Source organism: Hesperophylax consimilis, chromosome 8, assembly GCF_061612785.1.
Source record: "Hesperophylax consimilis isolate HC1 chromosome 8, BYU_Hcon_1.0, whole genome shotgun sequence".
NCBI classification, from domain to species: Eukaryota; Metazoa; Arthropoda; class Insecta; order Trichoptera; family Limnephilidae; genus Hesperophylax; species Hesperophylax consimilis.
The window spans coordinates 1,388,936-1,408,655 of NC_142843.1; the positions used below are offsets into that span (position 1 = coordinate 1,388,936).

Consider the following 19,720-nt stretch of genomic DNA (forward strand, 5'->3'; position numbering starts at 1 on the left):
ATGTGATCAGTGGGAACGAGCACGAACTACGGCACATGAGGCACGCGTTGCCCCCCTGCGAGGTCTATTTATATCCCTGTGGCACGCCGGTATCTCGTTATAGAACAGCATCCTCAATGTTTTCATATTCCCTGCTCCAGACCGAAATGTGAATGATCCATTAACCAGTCTTCCCAACGCAGCCCAATAAATATGTGAATGTTAATTACCGGCTTCCTCCTGAAGCATTGTTAGCCAGTGACAAAGCTCGCAGTTTCAGTGCTTTGTTGAAGAGGCCTGCTGAAACGTGAAAGCTCGCAAAAGCTTCTAAAGTGATCAATTGAACGTGTTAAAGCTTAACGTTTCTTGAATGGTTTGACACCCAAGTGTATTCAAAGAGAAATAGTGATTTAATCAAAGTGTTGCGTACAATCTAATTGACAAAATTTAGCTGCACGAAAGCGCCACGAAACTAAATGACTCTGGATGAATAACTACAACTTTAAGACGAGGAAGAACTTTTATTTTGTCCTATCAAATTTAGTTTAATTGAAAGAAAAGCTTCCGACGACCTTGGTCAGAGTTGTTGAACTCAGTCCATTAGCAAGGGGAAGGACGAAATAAAGGAATTATTTCAAGGGTAGTGTTTTCAAAATGGGTAGCAGAGGACCAGTGATGCGGATGTCGTCTCCTCCACAACAAGGCTTCCGGTGCTGCTGTTGTCAGTGCTGTGCTTGTATGGACCTCACCTACCTTAGGACTAAACACGGACTTATAAAAGCCTTAGAAGCGGTGAGTTCCTTATTCACCTTTATACCTGTATGTATTTATTAACCCCTCCATTTTTTTTTTATATATCACATTCAATATTCGCATACAGCGCCTTTGCGGTGATTTTGCACAAAAATGGCGCTATACGAATCATCTAAATATTATTATTATTATCATCGTGACGGTAAATGTAATGAAAGAGCAAAATTATAGTTTCAACTGAACCCTAACAAAGATAGGTAGATTGTGATTGAAACATGAAATAGAACAAGACATTTAGAAAACTAATATCTAAAGGTAACGGTCTCAACTGGGAATCTTTGTCTTACCGGAACAGTGCCTCGAACCACTCGGTCATTTCAGCAGGTTAACATAAAATTTACTCATCGTGCGAGTTCCTAATTTTAATTAAAACAGAACGCGAAAATGGTTTCTCCCGAATTTTGCGGCAACTAGAATTTTATAACTGCACTTCAAACACGAGAATGGTTTCAGGGGCGTCACCAGCTTCCAAGCTAGGGAGGGAGGGGGGCAGCGTAATTTTTTTATAGAGCTTACAGGGAAGAAACAAGGAAGTAGTCAGAATAAATTAAAAATATTTACTTACAGGTGTACCGGGTTGATTGGGTTTATGAACAGGGTTGTTTTAAGCCGTGAAGGAGCCCAAAATATTCTTTTCCATTTGGAATGGTCAAATAAAAATTAAATGTATGTTTTTTGTACATTATCTTAATTCCTAATTATAAGAAAATAATTGCTAATACCGCACATTAGTCCCAATTCCTCAACAATCTCGAAGCCCTGTGGAATTATGACATCCCCAACTGAAGAAAGTGACGAGAGCGAAGGGATTGATAAATTAGCAACTCTCACACATTTTTTTCCATGGTATCTCCTTGGGGTAGGTATGTGTTAATTGTTATATTTACAAACACACGGTAAACACGAATATATTTCTATGTAATTCCCAATTGGGTAGGCATGTGGTGTGGGTGAAGGAAGTGGAATATGAATTATTACGTTTTAACTTTGATGGGTTTATTTCCAGCTGCTGGGAAGCCTGTGCCAGAGCATGCTGATAGAGTTCGGGATGTCCGAGGCCTCCTCCATAGGCCCAGCCTTCCACGGATTCCTCACCACCGTGTCTGCCTGCGTCCTCACCACCTTCCTGCTCATGGTCTGCTACATCTTCTCCCCCAAGAGCCAGCACCTCGTCAGACAGTCCACATTTGTAAGATATCGATGTTTTCACGACTACCAAAATCAACAGTTTTACTTTCAGCTCTTTCGCGATGACTAGTTCAGCGTCCATAGAAAGAAAATTATTAATAAAACCCCGATAAAAGCCAGTGGGTAGGTACAAATTTCTAATAATTCTGCGATGAAAACATAAATTTGAAAAAGTAAGTACCTACAAAATATGATTTATTATTTAATTACCCGCTTTTTAGGGTCTTTTATACACTATACATACATGTTCGTCCTCACCTGGAGTACTGTTCACCGGTTTGGAACCCGCGCTATATTGTTTATGTTAACAGGTTAGAAAGAGTTCAGGAACGATTTCTCAAATTCCTCAATTTTAAATCATTTAACATATACAACTCTTACAACGAAATCGAGAAACATTTTCGAATCACGAAACTACTCAACAGGAGAATTGTCGCTGATCAGATGCTCTTGTATAAAATTATTAACTCTAAAGTTGACTGCCCGGAGTTGCTGAACAAAATAAATTTCCATGCGCCAATTCGATACAGCAGACAAAATACCCTTTTCTACATTGATAGATGCAATACCAATTCCAACCAAAATAAATTTATGCAAAGGACATGTAACTACTATAATAATAAATTTGCAAATATAGACACTCGTGCTGACATATTCACTGCTAGTTACTATCACTACAGAATTTCATTGTATCACATTCTAACTCATATTAACCACTGTTAAATTGATTGTACCTAATATTTTAATATTACTTGCGTGGCAACTTTTCCTCATCCCTCTCCTCCCCTTTCCCGTTCCAACCCAAGTCTATTTAAGTATAGTTAAAATCTCTTTTATTTATTGCTGTTTATGGTAGGCATATTATAGGTTTATCGTTTACAGGTTAGTTTTATGTTTCTATATATATCTGTGAACATTAATAATTGGTCTGTTTTTTTGTTATTCTCTTATGTGTATTATATTACTAAGACTGTTTATGTTCCTCAAATAAATAAATAAATAAATAACTAAATTGCTTCAGTACCAATTATTGTTAATGTCACATAGTTTTTTTGGATCCTTTGAAAGGAAACTGATAAAATAAATTACAGAGCAGTGTCCATTTCTTTGAAATATAAAATAATTTCATGTACATATGAATTTTACCCTTTTGGATCTAAAACAACAACAAAATTCTCAATTTTTACATGAATTTGTGATGAATATATATAAAGAACACAATTTTAAACTTTTTTCCACTTGATTTATTTGACCGTGACCGGTTTCAGGTATCGGTAATCTATTGTGTGGTTGATACCTTATGTTTACCTTTATGTTGGGTAAATCCATAAATTGATAGTCCTAATAGGCATAATTATCATAGTTCTACAGATAAATTCATTTGATTTTAATAACAATACTTATTTGGGAAATTTCATATTTCACGAAAAACCCCATTAATTCAAACCAACCTACTATGTTAACCCCTCCCCTCAATGTAATTTGCCTATGTATATAAACCCTAGTTTAAGACAAAAATTGTACCAGTCTGAAGATGGCCGTAACAGGCTGAAACCGGTCACGGTCAAATAAATCAAGTGGAAAAAAGTTTAAAATTGTGTTCTTTATATATATTTATAATGGAATTCCACCACGAAATAACAGTTTCAAATATTAAAATATTAATTTGTGATGTCCAATTGATCATTTACAGAGCGATTGATAATTATTGCGATTTCTCATTGACGGGGAAATGATCAATGATGAGTAGGGGGAGGTCCTACAGTACCGGCCGGCCTCTAGTACCAGCCAGTTACAATTTCCGAGATTCTACAACAGATGGCTCTGAGTCAGTTCATGCAATACACGCAGTATGGTATCACATGAAGATGCCCCGCTCGGCGGCGACAATTTTCAACTAGCTTCGTGTCAGTGTTAAGATATCTGTTGGGAGGAGCGGACGTTCGCCGCACGATTAAAGTTCGGTGTGTTATTTCTATAGTTTTGAGGACGACTTCTAAAGAAGTCAAACTTGGTATGTATTGAGTGTTTATATAGCTATTATAAAATGCATTTGAAATAAATCTTTATTCGCACAGTGTCACGCTATGTCGAAATTATATTTTACTCCGTTCCCTGCAGTACCGGCAGCAAAATTGTCCTCCAATACTGGCCACTATTTAAATTAATGTTTGTGTGATTAATTTTGCTTTTAGGTACACAAAGATGCCAGACCAGGAAGATATTAGTCAGACGAAGAAGAAAAAGGGGACCTGGGATCCTAACAATTTGCGAAAAGCCGTGGAAAAGGTGCTGAGTAAATGAATATGCTGGAACAGAAAAAGGCAGATAAAATGTGTTTCGAATCAGTTAGGCGAGGCAAGCGTTTGCTTTCAGGAAAAGATGTTGCCAAAAATAGTACAAAAAATAAAAAAAATTGTCAACAGTCTCCCAATACACCAACTCAAGAAGATATAGTCTGCCCATTGTGTCTAGAGTCTCATGACGAAGACTGGATTCAATGCGGAAATTGTAAGATCTGGATACACGAGGCCTGCGCCAACGTTTCAGAGACATCAGCTATATATATTTGCAATTATTGTCTTGGATAAAGTTAATATTTCATTTTTTTGCTATTATTTTTTATGTTTAGCGATTATTACCTTGGATAAATATTGAATTTTTAGCTGGCCGGTACTGGAGGCCAATTTTTTAAATGTCGTTTGTTCATGTTCTTACAATTTTATTAATAAAGTTGACTGTTTCTAAATATATCGATATTTTATTATTTCTATTTATAGTAAAAGAGTTCCTTTACACATTTCACTAGGTATTTTGCACATAAGCGAAAGGATTTTTATTTCATTACAAATAATCCTTAAGGTGACGGTACTAGAGGACCTCCACCTACATTTTAAATGAGCACATTAATTTGCAAACGCGACATTGCGGATGATGACAATACCACCAGTTTCTGTGACAATGTTAAATGTCAAATCGTAACCTGCTGTATTTCTTCGTAGGAGGTTGTGTTTAACGTGGCCGCCTGCCTGCTGTACCTCAGCGCGTCCTCGTGCCTTGCAGCCGCCGTCAACATCAAACTCTACCCAAAGTTCGTGATCATCACGATGTACTCAGCATACCCCGCCATGACCGCAGTATACGTGAGTATATAAGATCAAAACTTTCCTTCTAAATATCCATACACCAACCTTCTGGAGGGAACACTTAACGTGTACACTACACAAGTTTTCTTAACAGACTGGTCATGGATAAAAATTGTTTCAATGTCACTGAATATAGGTACTCCACACTGTGGACACAGGGACAGGTAAGTTGGTAGCAGGTTGGGTTGGGGGAATATGTTAGAGGGATCCTTCGGGAAGTTTCTATATCGTCGTCTAGAAAAATAATATCTGGTGCTTACCGCTTATTTTACAGTTTAAAAACGTTTTATAAAATATTCAGACTTTAGAAAAAATTGAGATTTTAGTAATACGTTCATCACAAATAATTAAAATATGACCGTCGAGCAAACCCGCGTTATTAGAGTCTTATGTTACCTTAATCAGCCAGTGATATTGTTGATTGCATAACGAACGACATTATTCAAAAAGTTGTGTACATTGGCAGTTAACTGAAGCTTATCTGATTAGTCGGCTTTTGTCTACCTGCTGTCGGAATAATTTATATCGATTGTTGGCCGTGCTCTCACATACCGCCCATCACCGCCTAATACAAATCAGATACCGAGTCTTGGATTATCAACCTAGTCAGAGCTATTATATCAGAGATTTTATAAAAACTAATTTATAAGTTATGCATTTCCAATAGTACGATGCTTTATGGTTTTTTAAACTTAAACCTTGTATTGTATTGTTATTTGTATTTATGTAATTAACTGCTATAAACTGTTGTAAACTGAGCCTGCCCTCAACACAAGAGTTCCTAGTGAGACAGGCACAACAAATCATCAATTTAATGGAATTAATAAAGTGGGCATGCCCTCAACAGAGGAGTTGAGACAGGCACAGCAAATCATCCATGTAATGGAAACAATAAAGTGGGTATGCCCTCAACACAGGAGTTGAGACAGGCACAACAAATCATCCATGTAATGGAATTAATAAAGTGAGCATGCCCTCAACACAGGGGTTTCGAGTGAGACAGGCACAATAAATTATCCATCTAATGGAGTTAATAAAGTGAGCATGCCCTCAACAAAGGAGTTACTAGTGAGACAGGCACAACAAATCATCAATGTAATGGAATTAATAAAGTGGGCATGCCCTCAACACAGGAGTTGAGACAGGCACAACAAATCATCAACGTAATGGAATTAATAAAGTGAGCATGCCCTCAACAAAGGAGTTCCTAGTGAGACAGGCACAACAAATCATCAATGTAATGGAATTAATAAAGTGGGCATGCCCTCAACACAGGAGTTGAGACAGGCACAACCAAAGATATTAGAAGAACGAGATATGCTATGTTGCCCGCCTGACCGTAGGCGGAGTACTACCTAATTAGGGTACTTTGAAAACTATCGGGACGTGTACGCACAGAAATCTGTTCTATGTATTAGTGCGGATACCTTAGCGTAAGCGAAGGTGTGCAGTAGTATTGGTGAACAAAACCGGCGACACTGGGCAAAACAATTCTACACAGTATGCCCTCAACAAAGGAGTTCCTAGTGAGACAGGTACAACAAATCATCAATGTAATGGAATTAATAAAGTGGGCATGCCCTCAACACAGGAATTGAGACAGGCACAACAAATCATCCATGTAATTTTATTTTTATTTTTGTTTATTGCAGAAACAAACAGTACATAATTACATAGATGACAATAGTTACAAAGTTATAAAAGTTAGTATAATAATTGGTACCAATGACATGTCGCTGAGATATATACATAGGAGGTATATTATACATTTACGGTTAAGTTACATTTTTAAGTTAAGTTAATTAGTGTGCTGGGGAAGGAGAGAGGTATGTGTGAGTGTTTGTGTGTGTGTGTGTACGTGTGCGTGTGTGTCTGTGTGTGGTTGTATGTGTTATGTTGGCGAATTTAGTGTGCTAAAAAAGTTTTTCTTAAATAGAGGGAGAGAATCAAAAAATATATCGGTACTTGTGCTTGTTTGAATTGAGTTGAATGTTTGAAGGATGCGAGAAATGGGGGAATTGGCTGCAGCGTTTGTATTATTACTAGTTGTGTAAAAAAGGTTGGTGTGTCGAGTTCTTTTAGATGGGGTGTTAAAATTTATTTGGGATAGAAGTTCTGAGCAGTCTATTTCGTTGTGTATTATTTTATGGAGAAATGTCATGTCAGCTACCGTTCGCCTGGATTTCAGGGATTGGAGAGTGCAGATATAATTATTGTTGTATTTATAACCTAGGTACTTAATAAATTTGTTTTGTATGCGCTCTATATTATTAACATAGTAAGTGTATTTGGGATTCCAGACAGGCGATGCATATTCCAGTGTACTTCTGACTAGTGAGGAATAAAGCATTACTAGCGTACGTGGATTTTTAAATAATTTACTCAGACGCAGTATGAAACCTAACATTTTGTAAGATCTAGCAGTGATTGAAGAAATGTGCGTATTAAATATAAGTTTACTATCTACGTAGACTCCAAGGTCCTTACATTCGGTTTTTGAGATCACGGTTTCATCGCGGAGTGAATAGGGAAAGTTAATTATATGCTTGTTTCTGGTGAAGGACATAGTGTGGCATTTTGAAACATTGAGGTCCAAATAATTAGCTGTGCAGTAGTTGCAGAGCCTATCTAAGTCACTTTGTAGCTCTCTACAGTCCGATAAAGAGATGACCGTTTTATAAATTTTCATGTCATCTGCAAACATTAAAAATTTTGAGTGGAATTAATAAAGTGAGCATGCCCTCAACAAAGGAGTTCTTAGTGAGACAGGCACAACAAATCATCCATGTAATAGAATCAATAAAGTGCAAATAATAACGCACAAAATTGCAAACTGCAAAATCATGTAAAATGCGTAAAAAATAAATAATACTAAATACCTGAAAAGAAAAAAAATGTTACCAATGAATTTTTCCTACCGGTTATGAGGAAATCTCAGAAGAAAATATTATAATCATCCATTATGCTTAGGTACACGAATAAAATTTCTTGGTTTTAACCACTGATATTTTATATTCTGATTTCCATGCGTGATAGTTGTTGATAGCATAGTACAGTATAGAAAAAAGAAAGAACAAAAAAAGATAAAATCAATAAATAAGACAAAATTAAAAATAATGTACAGTACAAAGGTAATGAAAGAAAATAAGAACAGACCAAAACAAAAACAAAAACTGTTATGCAGTGACCTCGTTAAAATACGAACTGCTAACATGTTCAATTAGTACAGCTTTAAGGTGCTGCCACACGCAAAGCTCACATCAAAAGTTAATGGTATCTATTGTGCAATTACGAGTTTCGGGGAATATTTTCTCCATGTCTCGTGAACTGAGGGTGTAAAGTACCTGGGGGATGGTTTTTTTCTACCCGATGAGTGGGCTGCCTATAGCAACTTATAGGACTGAAATACTATATTTTTTTGTATTTTTTATTTTTTTTTGTCTGTAGGTATTTTTTAAATTTTATTTATATATATTTTTTTTTTGTAAAAGATTTTTTATTATGGTTTTTATATATTATTTTAAGTTAATGTGTTTGTAAAATTTTATACTATATTTTTTGTATATCTGGTTGCAATTTATTTTTTATTTGAGTCCACTCATCAAGGGGGGAAGGTAATAGAGACTGGGAATGGATAGGTGGGTTTGTCGTCGGGACTTGAGCGCCCGAGACATGCTATGCTCGGATTTGTGTGCATAGGAAGTTTCGCATAGAATGATTTGGCTAATTCTACCACATGTGTTTTAAATGGGGGGATTTTCGTGCCTGAATTAATAATGCTATTTCGGACAAACCAAGGGCTTTTGGTATATCTTCTAAGTGTGACATTCTGGAATGTGGCAAGACGTTTTGTGTTTCCTGTGCCCCAAATGGGTGAAGCGTATGACATGATGGGGCGTATTTGTGTTTTGTAGATGAGTAGTTTGTTTTGTATGGAAGTTTTTGAGTTTGAGTGTAGCAACGGGTAAAGGGCGTTGGATGTGTTTTTAGCTTTTTGTAGAGTGATATTTATGTGTTTTGTCCATGTGAGTCGTCTGTCAAGTGTAACTCCAAGATATTTGGCCGATTTTTGCCATGGTATAGTCTGGCCGTACATCGTTATTTCCTCTCGCGGGGCGCGGCCGCCCTTTCTACGAGAGAAAAAGACGGCCACGCTCTTTGAGGGATTCACGTCTATACGCCATTTATCGTACCAATCTTGGAGTAAATCTATGTTTTTTTGTAGTCGGTAAGTAATCATCCTGGGTGAACAGTATCTAACCATAACTGTGGTGTCATCTGCGTACAGAGCTTTGTGAGAATTTGAGTTTTCAGAGAGGGGGATGTCGTGAGTGTAGACATTGAAGAGGATTGGAGAAAGCAGAGAGCCCTGCGGGACCCCTGCTGTCATGAAACGTTTTTTTGAGAGAGCGCCACCGTATTTTACTTGAAAAGTACGATGGCGTAGAAATGATTTGAAGACACCGAGTAGTTGGGGATCGATGCCTGTTTCGTGGAGTTTGAGAAGCAGGCCGTTTATCCATACTTTATCGAAAGCTTTGGCTATGTCCAGGAAAATGGCGCCAGTTGATCGCTTGGTATTGAAGCCTCCGATAATGATTTCGGAGACTCTGAGGAGTTGATGGAGGGTGGAGTGATTTGATCTAAAGCCGTGTTGCTCTTCAGGTAATGTTGAAACCTCGTCAATGTGCTTGAGGAGCCGTGTCAAAAGGATCTGTTCGTAGATTTTACCAATATTTGATAGAAGGCTGATTGGACGGTGATTTTCGCAGAAGAGGGGGTCTTTTCCCGGTTTTGGGATGAGAATGACGTGCGCGTGTTTCCAGCTTTTCGGGAAATAGCGCAGTCTGAGGGCTGTGTTGATGAGATTTACTATCGCTAGTATTCCTTTTTGGGGGAGGGCTTTAAGAGCGAAGTTTGTGACGCCGTCGGGGCCGGGGGTTTTTTTATTTTTCCGGCTTTTTATAGCGCGGATAACCTCGGCTGGGGTAGTAAAATGTATGTTTGTATTGGGGAGATTATTTAAAACATTATTGATTTTGCGGTTGACATTTGCAATGTGATCTAGATCGGCGTGTTTGAAGCTGGGGCTGAATTGATTTTCAAGACTGTCAGCGAACGCCTCTGATTTGTCCTGATCGTCGAAGACGAGACCGTTTTCGGCGTGAATGGGGTGGTTAGGGGTGGGGGTGGCTTTGAGAGTTTTGGATAATTTCCACAGAGAGCCGTCCTGTGGATTTATCTCTTGAATTTTCAAATTCCAGGTGAAATTTACGTGCTCTTGAAGTTTTTTTCTGATGAGGGCTTGGATTCGGTTTATAGAAGTTTTCAAGGTGGGATTTTGATATTTTTGCCAGTGGCGGCGTAAGATATTTTTTGTTTTAATTAGGTCTTTTACTGAATTTGGGAGGTTTTCCTTGAAATTTATTTTGGGGGGTGGGGGGAGAGGTTTTGAGGCCTCGTCAATTGCGGACATTATTGTCTTCGCGAATTCGTCAACCGCTGTATCTAAATCTGAGGGATTTTTAATGTGGGGATTTATGGATATTTTTTCCCCGACTCTGTGCGAAAAATATGTCCAATCAGTTTTTTTGTTAATTTTTGCAGGGGGGGGGTAAGAGAATTCGTTGAGAGTTAGCAACACGGGGTTATGGTCGGAGGAAAGGTCGCAGATGGTTTCGATACTGTATGCCCAGGACGAGTTGTGAAAAAGTGCAATGTCGAGTACGTCAGGTCTGTGTCCGATGCTAGAGAAAAATGTTGGCTCTATGGGTCCTGCAATGTTTATGTCGGGGTGAGAGTTGGCAAAGTCATGTAGGATACGTCCGTTTTTGTTGGTGAGCCTACTATTCCAAGCGGGGTGTTTTGAGTTAAAATCCCCCGCTAGAATAGTAGGCGTTTGTCCATCGAGAAGTAATTCAAGATCCGACTTTTGTAAAGTCTGAACAGGTGGGTTGTAAATTGAATTAATTCTCAATGGACCTGAATGTTTTGTGAATACAGTGATGGAGGTACTTTCAATGGTAGTCAGTAGGTATATATTGGCTAATTCTACCACATGTGTTTTAAATGGGGGGATTTTCGTGCCTGAATTAATAATGCTATTTCGGACAAACCAGGGGCTTTTGGTATATCTTCTAAGTGTGACATTCTGGAATGTGGCGAGACTTTTTGTGTTACCTGTGCCCCAAATGGGTGAGGCGTATGACATGATGGGGCGTATTTGTGTTTTGTAGATGAGTAGTTTGTTTTGTATGGAAGTTTTTGAGTTTGAGTGTAGCAACGGGTAAAGGGCGTTGGATGTGTTTTTTGATTTTTGTAGGGTGTTTTTTATGTGTTTTGTCCATGTGAGTCGTCTGTCAAGTGTAACTCCAAGATATTTGGCCGATTTTTGCCACGGTATAGATTGGCCGTACATCGTTATTTCCTCTCGCGGGGCGCGGCTGCTCTTTCTACGAGAGAAAAAGACGGCCACGCTCTTTGAGGGATTCACGTCTATACGCCATTTATCGTACCAATCTTGGAGTAAATCAATGTTTTTTTGTAGTCGGTATGTAATCATCCTGGGTGAACAGTATCTAACCATAACTGTGGTGTCATCTGCGTACAAAGCTTTGTGAGAATTTGAGTTTTCAGAGAGGGGGATGTCGTGAGTGTAGACATTGAAGAGGATTGGAGAAAGCAGAGAGCCCTGCGGGACCCCTGCTGTCATGAAACGTTTTTTTGAAAGAGCGCCACCGTATTTTACTTGAAAAGTACGATGGCGTAGAAATGATTTGAAGGCACCGAGTAGTTGGGGATCGATGCCTGTTTCGTGGAGTTTGAGAAGCAGGCCGTTTATCCATACTTTATCGAAAGCTTTGGCTATGTCCAGGAAAATGGCGCCAGTTGATCGCTTGGTATTGAAGCCTCCGATAATGATTTCGGAGACTCTGAGGAGTTGATGGAGGGTGGAGTGATTTGATCTAAAACCGTGTTGCTCTTCAGGTAGTGTTGAAACCTCGTCAATGTGCTTGAGGAGCCGTGTCAAAAGGATCTGTTCGTAGATTTTACCAATATTTGATAGAAGGCTGATTGGACGGTGATTTTCGCAGAAGAGGGGGTCTTTTCCCGGTTTTGGGATGAGAATGACGTGCGCGTGTTTCCAGCTTTTCGGGAAATAGCGCAGTCTGAGGGCTGTGTTGATGAGATTTACTATCGCTAGTATTCCTTTTTGGGGGAGGGCTTTAAGAGCGAAGTTTGTGACGCCGTCGGGGCCGGGGGCTTTTTTATTTTTCCGGCTTTTTATAGCGCGGATAACCTCGGCTGGGGTAGTAAAATGTATGTTTGTATTGGGGAGATTATTTAAAACATTGTTGATTTTGCGGTTGACATTTGCAATGTGATCTAGATCGGCGTGTTTGAAGCTGGGGCTGAATTGATTTTCAAGACTGTCAGCGAACGCCTCTGATTTGTCCTGATCGTCGAAGACGAGACCGTTTTCGGCGTGAATGGGGTGGTTAGGGGTGGGGGTGGCTTTGAGAGTTTTGGATAATTTCCACAGAGAGCCGTCCTGTGGATTTATCTCTTGAATTTTCAAATTCCAGGTGAAATTTACGTGCTCTTGAAGTTTTTTTCTGATGAGGGCTTGGATTCGGTTTATAGAAGTTTTCAAGGTGGGATTTTGATATTTTTGCCAGTGGCGGCGTAAGATATTTTTTGTTTTAATTAGGTCTTTTACTGAATTTGGGAGGTTTTCCTTGAAATTTATTTTGGGGGGTGGGGGGAGAGGTTTTGAGGCCTCGTCAATTGCGGACATTATTGTCTTCGCGAATTCGTCAACCGCTGTATCTAAATCTGAGGGATTTTTAATATGGGGATTTATGGATATTTTTTCCCCGACTCTGTGCGAAAAATATGTCCAATCAGTTTTTTTGTTAATTTTTGCAGGGGGGGGGTAAGAGAATTCGTTGAGAGTTAGCAACACGGGGTTATGGTCGGAGGAAAGGTCGCAGATGGTTTCGATACTGTATGCCCAGGACGAGTTGTGAAAAAGTGCAATGTCGAGTACGTCAGGTCTGTGTCCGATGCTAGAGAAAAATGTTGGCTCTATGGGTCCTGCAATGTTTATGTCGGGGTGAGAGTTGGCAAAGTCATGTAGGATACGTCCGTTTTTGTTGGTGAGCCTACTATTCCAAGCGGGGTGTTTTGAGTTAAAATCCCCCGCTAGAATAGTAGGCGTTTGTCCATCGAGAAGCAATTCAAGATCCGACCTTTGTAAAGTCTGAACAGGTGGGTTGTAAATTGAATTAATTCTCAATGGACCTGAATGTTTTGTGAATACAGTGATGGAGGTACTTTCATTGGTGGTCAGGGGGGGGGTGATGTTGTGTTTGTGGGCGAGTTTAGTTTTCACGAAGACGGCTGTGCCGCCGCCCCGCGAGTGTAATCGGTCGTTTCGGTACAGTGTGTAGTTAGCGATTTTTGGTGTGTGTGAGGGATTTAGGTGTGTTTCATTTATGAGTATTATGTCTAAATTATGTGTGTTGGTGAAAATTCGTAATTCGTGCATGTTTTTGTCAAGACCATTGGCATTCCAGAATGCCAAACGTAGCGCGGAGGGCTTGGTAGAATTAGCCATTTAATTAGTAAAGAGGGCAATGATTTGAGGGGCTGCTACAAAGAGAATCGAGAGGTAGTCTGCCGGCGAGGTGGCAGATTGGAATTTAGGGAGTAGATCAGCGATGAGTTCGCCGATCTTTGAAAAGAAGTTATTTTTAAATATGTCTGAGAAACTAAAGGGGGTAGCTGAGGGCTGGAGGGTGGTGGTGGGGGGGGGTTGACGGAGAGGGGGGGAGGTTGGAAGGGGGAAGGGGAGAGGGGGTGGGGGAAGGAGGGGGGATTTGGTGGGGGGGGTTCAATGCCTGAGCATAGGAGGTGGATGGTTGGACTGGGCGGGAGGTGAAAGTGATTTGGGGAGGTACCTCAGTTCGACGGGGCGTGGATGTGGAGGGTGCAGGGCGTTTCGGGCAGTCTTTGAAGTTGGCCGGGTGAGGGCCGGCGCAGTTGGCGCAGGTAGCCGGGCCGTCCTCTCTCTGCTTCAGACAGGTGGCGGTGAAATGGGGCCCCGCGCATTTGACGCAGCGGGGGGGGAGATGGCAGCCTTTTGCGGAGTGGCCGAAGAGTTGACATCGATGGCATTGTGTAGGGGCTGCTTTATGGTCGAGGAATTCGCATTTAATTCGTAGATGGAAGATGTGAGTGAGGTTAAATATGTTTTTGCCTTCTTCGCCGTGAGTCAGCTGCACGAGGACCATCGGGACGTTGGTGCGGTCGGGTCCCGACCTCATCCTGGAGACGGTGATGGCCGGGAGACCAAGGTCCTGGAGTTCGAGGAGAATCTCCTCCTCTGATATCCGGGTAGGGATTCCCCTCAGAACTGCTTTAGTAGTCTTGTCCTCGTGCAGCTCGAAGGTGTGGAAGTCGGTTTTTGATTCGTCAAGAATTTTTGTGGTTAATCTGAAGCTGGAGGAGTCGGCGGTGTGGACCACCACACCCGTCGGGATGGCTTTGGCGTGAGAGATGCGCACACCGGCGTTCTCCAGCTTCTTTCTGATGGTATTCCACTTAGAGTCAGATTTGATGATGATGGGCGGGATTTTGATGGGACGTCGGGCGGGAGTCGGGGTGCTGGTGGTGTTTGTATGGTCTATGGTATCTGCTCCGTCAGTGGTGATTGTGTCCGATATTGTTTCGTTAGAGGAGAGCGGGGCCAGGGTTTGGAAGCGGTTGGTGGTAGCGAGGGTCTGAGGAGGCGTGGGCGGTTTTTGCTTGATCGGGTTATTCGGGGTGGTCCAGAGAGGCGGGAAATCCTTGGTTGGTGATGGAGGAAGTGCAGTGAGGCTTGCCAGGCTGTGGTCGGCGGAGGTGGAGGCGGTGGAGGTGGAGGCGGAGGTAGTGGGCGGTTGGGTGGCGATGGGCGGGGTTTTACGTGCGGTGCCTGAGAGGTAGGTGGTGGCCGAGGGGTTTACCCCATCCGGGTAGAAGGTCACCTTTCGTTGGGGGGTTTTTGTGACCGTTCTTTTCATATTGTTGATAAATGTCTGGAGAGCCTCAATTGGAGGATCCAGCTTCTCCAGTTCAAGGAGGTATGTTTCCATGTCAGTGGGTGGAGATGCAGGTCAGGAAGGTTTCGGCAGGTAATGGCGGGGCACGGGTAGGTCGTAGGGCAGAGTAGGATGGATAACGAGGTCAAGGAGCGCAGGTGGTCAGTGGTGAGTGATGCCAGGGTGGGTGGACTGTACAGTATATTTGGAGGACTGTATTGGCTCGCAGAGCGAGTCGGTGGGCTCGGAGAGCGCAAGAGAGACAATTTGCAGTGGGAATAAGAATCTTCCAAGCAATGTTCTTGATTTTGATTTTTGCTTTTTCATAATTTACAGCGCATCATCTTTTCTACCGACGCACGACGCTATCAAATATTTCTTCCTATGGTAGGAGAGGGGGTCAGTTGAGTTAATGTACAGCGCATCATCTTTTCTACCGACACACGACGCTATCAAATATTTCTTCCTATGGTAGGAGAGGGGGTCAGTTGAATTCGAGAGCGGCCGAGGAACATAATTTCATCTGTCAAAGTGACAACTTTACTTACTGACAGCTTGAGCACGTTTTCGAAATGGATGATACTTGTCGCCTATTGCTGGATCTGTTGGACAGCTCATCCTCAGATGATGATGCCGCCAACTATATAATTATAAATGCTATTTATAAACTTTTTAGATTTTAAACAATCTGCGCGTAAATAGCGCATTTTCACATAACCTGACATAACCTCTCCGTCGAATCAGGAAATTCGCAGTTCGCACGCCCATCGACGAAAGCGACATATAATAAATTATTGTAAAATAAGCTCACGTCGATTTCCAAAAATGTCGAAGGCAAAAGCGGCAAGGACCAACACCAGGGCAGGGAACGAGAAGAGAGCACGAGAACTGACGAGAGCAAACCAGATTACCCAGGAAAACAATTGAAAACAATCAACAAACGAACAAACTAGAAGCTTCTCTATGTAGGTATCAGGCCGTCCAACTTTATCAAAAAACCGAATGATATTACCATATAAACATACTGAGTTAAAAATATGATTAATTTTGAAAGGGCGAAAATTTGTTTACTTCAAATTCAAATATTGATTATATTTATATTTTAAATATATGTTAAGTATGTTTGCCAAATAAGGTTTTTTTATGTTTCTAAATTTACTAGCACACATGACGATATGAGCTAACATAATAAATAAGAAATGGTATCTGGTATCTATTGTGCAATTTCGAGTTTCGGGGAATATTTTCTCCATGTCTCGTGAACTGAGGGTGTAAAGTACCTGGGGGATGGTTTTTTTCTACCCGATGAGTGGGCTGCCTATAGCAACTTATAGGACTGAAATACTATATTTTTTTGTATTTTTTTATTTTTTTTTTTGTCTGTAGGTATTTTTTAAATTTTATTTATATATGTATTTTTTTTTTTTTGTAAAAGATTTTTTTATTTTGATTTTTATATATTGTTTTAAATAAATGTGTTTGTAAAATTTATACTATATTTTTTGTATATCTGGTTGCAATTTAATTTTTTATTTAAGTCCACTCATCAAGGGGGGAAGGTTATAGAGACTGGGAATGGATAGGTGGGTTTGTCGTCGGGACTTGAGCGCCCGAGACATGCTATGCTTGGATTTGAGTGCATAGGAAGTTTCGTATAGAATCTTTTGGCTAATTCTACCACATGTGTTTTAAATGGGGGGATTTTCGTGCCTGAATTAATAATGCTATTTCGGACAAACCAGGGGCTTTTGGTATATCTTCTAAGTGTGACATTCTGGAATGTGGCGAGACTTTTTGTGTTACCTGTGCCCCAAATGGGTGAGGCGTATGACATGATGGGGCGTATTTGTGTTTTGTAGATGAGTAGTTTGTTTTGTATGGAAGTTTTTGAGTTTGAGTGTAGCAACGGGTAAAGGGCGTTGGATGTGTTTTTTGATTTTTGTAGGGTGTTTTTTATGTGTTTTGTCCATGTGAGTCGTCTGTCAAGTGTAACTCCAAGATATTTGGCCGATTTTTGCCACGGTATAGATTGGCCGTACATCGTTATTTCCTCTCGCGGGGCGCGGCTGCTCTTTCTACGAGAGAAAAAGACGGCCACGCTCTTTGAGGGATTCACGTCTATACGCCATTTATCGTACCAATCTTGGAGTAAATCAATGTTTTTTTGTAGTCGGTATGTAATCATCCTGGGTGAACAGTATCTAACCATAACTGTGGTGTCATCTGCGTACAAAGCTTTGTGAGAATTTGAGTTTTCAGAGAGGGGGATGTCGTGAGTGTAGACATTGAAGAGGATTGGAGAAAGCAGAGAGCCCTGCGGGACCCCTGCTGTCATGAAACGTTTTTTTGAAAGAGCGCCACCGTATTTTACTTGAAAAGTACGATGGCGTAGAAATGATTTGAAGGCACCGAGTAGTTGGGGATCGATGCCTGTTTCGTGGAGTTTGAGAAGCAGGCCGTTTATCCATACTTTATCGAAAGCTTTGGCTATGTCCAGGAAAATGGCGCCAGTTGATCGCTTGGTATTGAAGCCTCCGATAATGATTTCGGAGACTCTGAGGAGTTGATGGAGGGTGGAGTGATTTGATCTAAAACCGTGTTGCTCTTCAGGTAGTGTTGAAACCTCGTCAATGTGCTTGAGGAGCCGTGTCAAAAGGATCTGTTCGTAGATTTTACCAATATTTGATAGAAGGCTGATTGGACGGTGATTTTCGCAGAAGAGGGGGTCTTTTCCCGGTTTTGGGATGAGAATGACGTGCGCGTGTTTCCAGCTTTTCGGGAAATAGCGCAGTCTGAGGGCTGTGTTGATGAGATTTACTATCGCTAGTATTCCTTTTTGGGGGAGGGCTTTAAGAGCGAAGTTTGTGACGCCGTCGGGGCCGGGGGCTTTTTTATTTTTCCGGCTTTTTATAGCGCGGATAACCTCGGCTGGGGTAGTAAAATGTATGTTTGTATTGGGGAGATTATTTAAAACATTGTTGATTTTGCGGTTGACATTTGCAATGTGATCTAGATCGGCGTGTTTGAAGCTGGGGCTGAATTGATTTTCAAGACTGTCAGCGAACGCCTCTGATTTGTCCTGATCGTCGAAGACGAGACCGTTTTCGGCGTGAATGGGGTGGTTAGGGGTGGGGGTGGCTTTGAGAGTTTTGGATAATTTCCACAGAGAGCCGTCCTGTGGATTTATCTCTTGAATTTTCAAATTCCAGGTGAAATTTACGTGCTCTTGAAGTTTTTTTCTGATGAGGGCTTGGATTCGGTTTATAGAAGTTTTCAAGGTGGGATTTTGATATTTTTGCCAGTGGCGGCGTAAGATATTTTTTGTTTTAATTAGGTCTTTTACTGAATTTGGGAGGTTTTCCTTGAAATTTATTTTGGGGGGTGGGGGGAGAGGTTTTGAGGCCTCGTCAATTGCGGACATTATTGTCTTCGCGAATTCGTCAACCGCTGTATCTAAATCTGAGGGATTTTTAATATGGGGATTTATGGATATTTTTTCCCCGACTCTGTGCGAAAAATATGTCCAATCAGTTTTTTTGTTAATTTTTGCAGGGGGGGGGTAAGAGAATTCGTTGAGAGTTAGCAACACGGGGTTATGGTCGGAGGAAAGGTCGCAGATGGTTTCGATACTGTATGCCCAGGACGAGTTGTGAAAAAGTGCAATGTCGAGTACGTCAGGTCTGTGTCCGATGCTAGAGAAAAATGTTGGCTCTATGGGTCCTGCAATGTTTATGTCGGGGTGAGAGTTGGCAAAGTCATGTAGGATACGTCCGTTTTTGTTGGTGAGCCTACTATTCCAAGCGGGGTGTTTTGAGTTAAAATCCCCCGCTAGAATAGTAGGCGTTTGTCCATCGAGAAGCAATTCAAGATCCGACCTTTGTAAAGTCTGAACAGGTGGGTTGTAAATTGAATTAATTCTCAATGGACCTGAATGTTTTGTGAATACAGTGATGGAGGTACTTTCATTGGTGGTCAGGGGGGGGGTGATGTTGTGTTTGTGGGCGAGTTTAGTTTTCACGAAGACGGCTGTGCCGCCGCCCCGCGAGTGTAATCGGTCGTTTCGGTACAGTGTGTAGTTAGCGATTTTTGGTGTGTGTGAGGGATTTAGGTGTGTTTCATTTATGAGTATTATGTCTAAATTATGTGTGTTGGTGAAAATTCGTAATTCGTGCATGTTTTTGTCAAGACCATTGGCATTCCAGAATGCCAAACGTAGCGCGGAGGGCTTGGTAGAATTAGCCATTTAATTAGTAAAGAGGGCAATGATTTGAGGGGCTGCTACAAAGAGAATCGAGAGGTAGTCTGCCGGCGAGGTGGCAGATTGGAATTTAGGGAGTAGATCAGCGATGAGTTCGCCGATCTTTGAAAAGAAGTTATTTTTAAATATGTCTGAGAAACTAAAGGGGGTAGCTGAGGGCTGGAGGGTGGTGGTGGGGGGGGGTTGACGGAGAGGGGGGGAGGTTGGAAGGGGGAAGGGGAGAGGGGGTGGGGGAAGGAGGGGGGATTTGG

General features: G+C 41.2%; 1 protein-coding gene across 1 annotated transcript in view; it reads left to right on the plus strand.

The window, feature by feature from the left end:
• Nucleotides 1–451: 451 nt before the first annotated feature.
• Nucleotides 452–19,720, plus strand: part of sing (MARVEL domain-containing protein sing) — a 28,431-nt gene continuing 9,162 nt past the window's right edge. Inside the window, exons 1-3 of the mRNA XM_089634365.1 lie at nt 452–771; nt 1,799–1,981; nt 4,983–5,123. Coding sequence (XP_089490491.1) covers nt 634–771; nt 1,799–1,981; nt 4,983–5,123 — 462 coding nt within the window. The 5' untranslated portion in view covers nt 452–633. The remainder of the gene's footprint in view (nt 772–1,798; nt 1,982–4,982; nt 5,124–19,720) is intronic.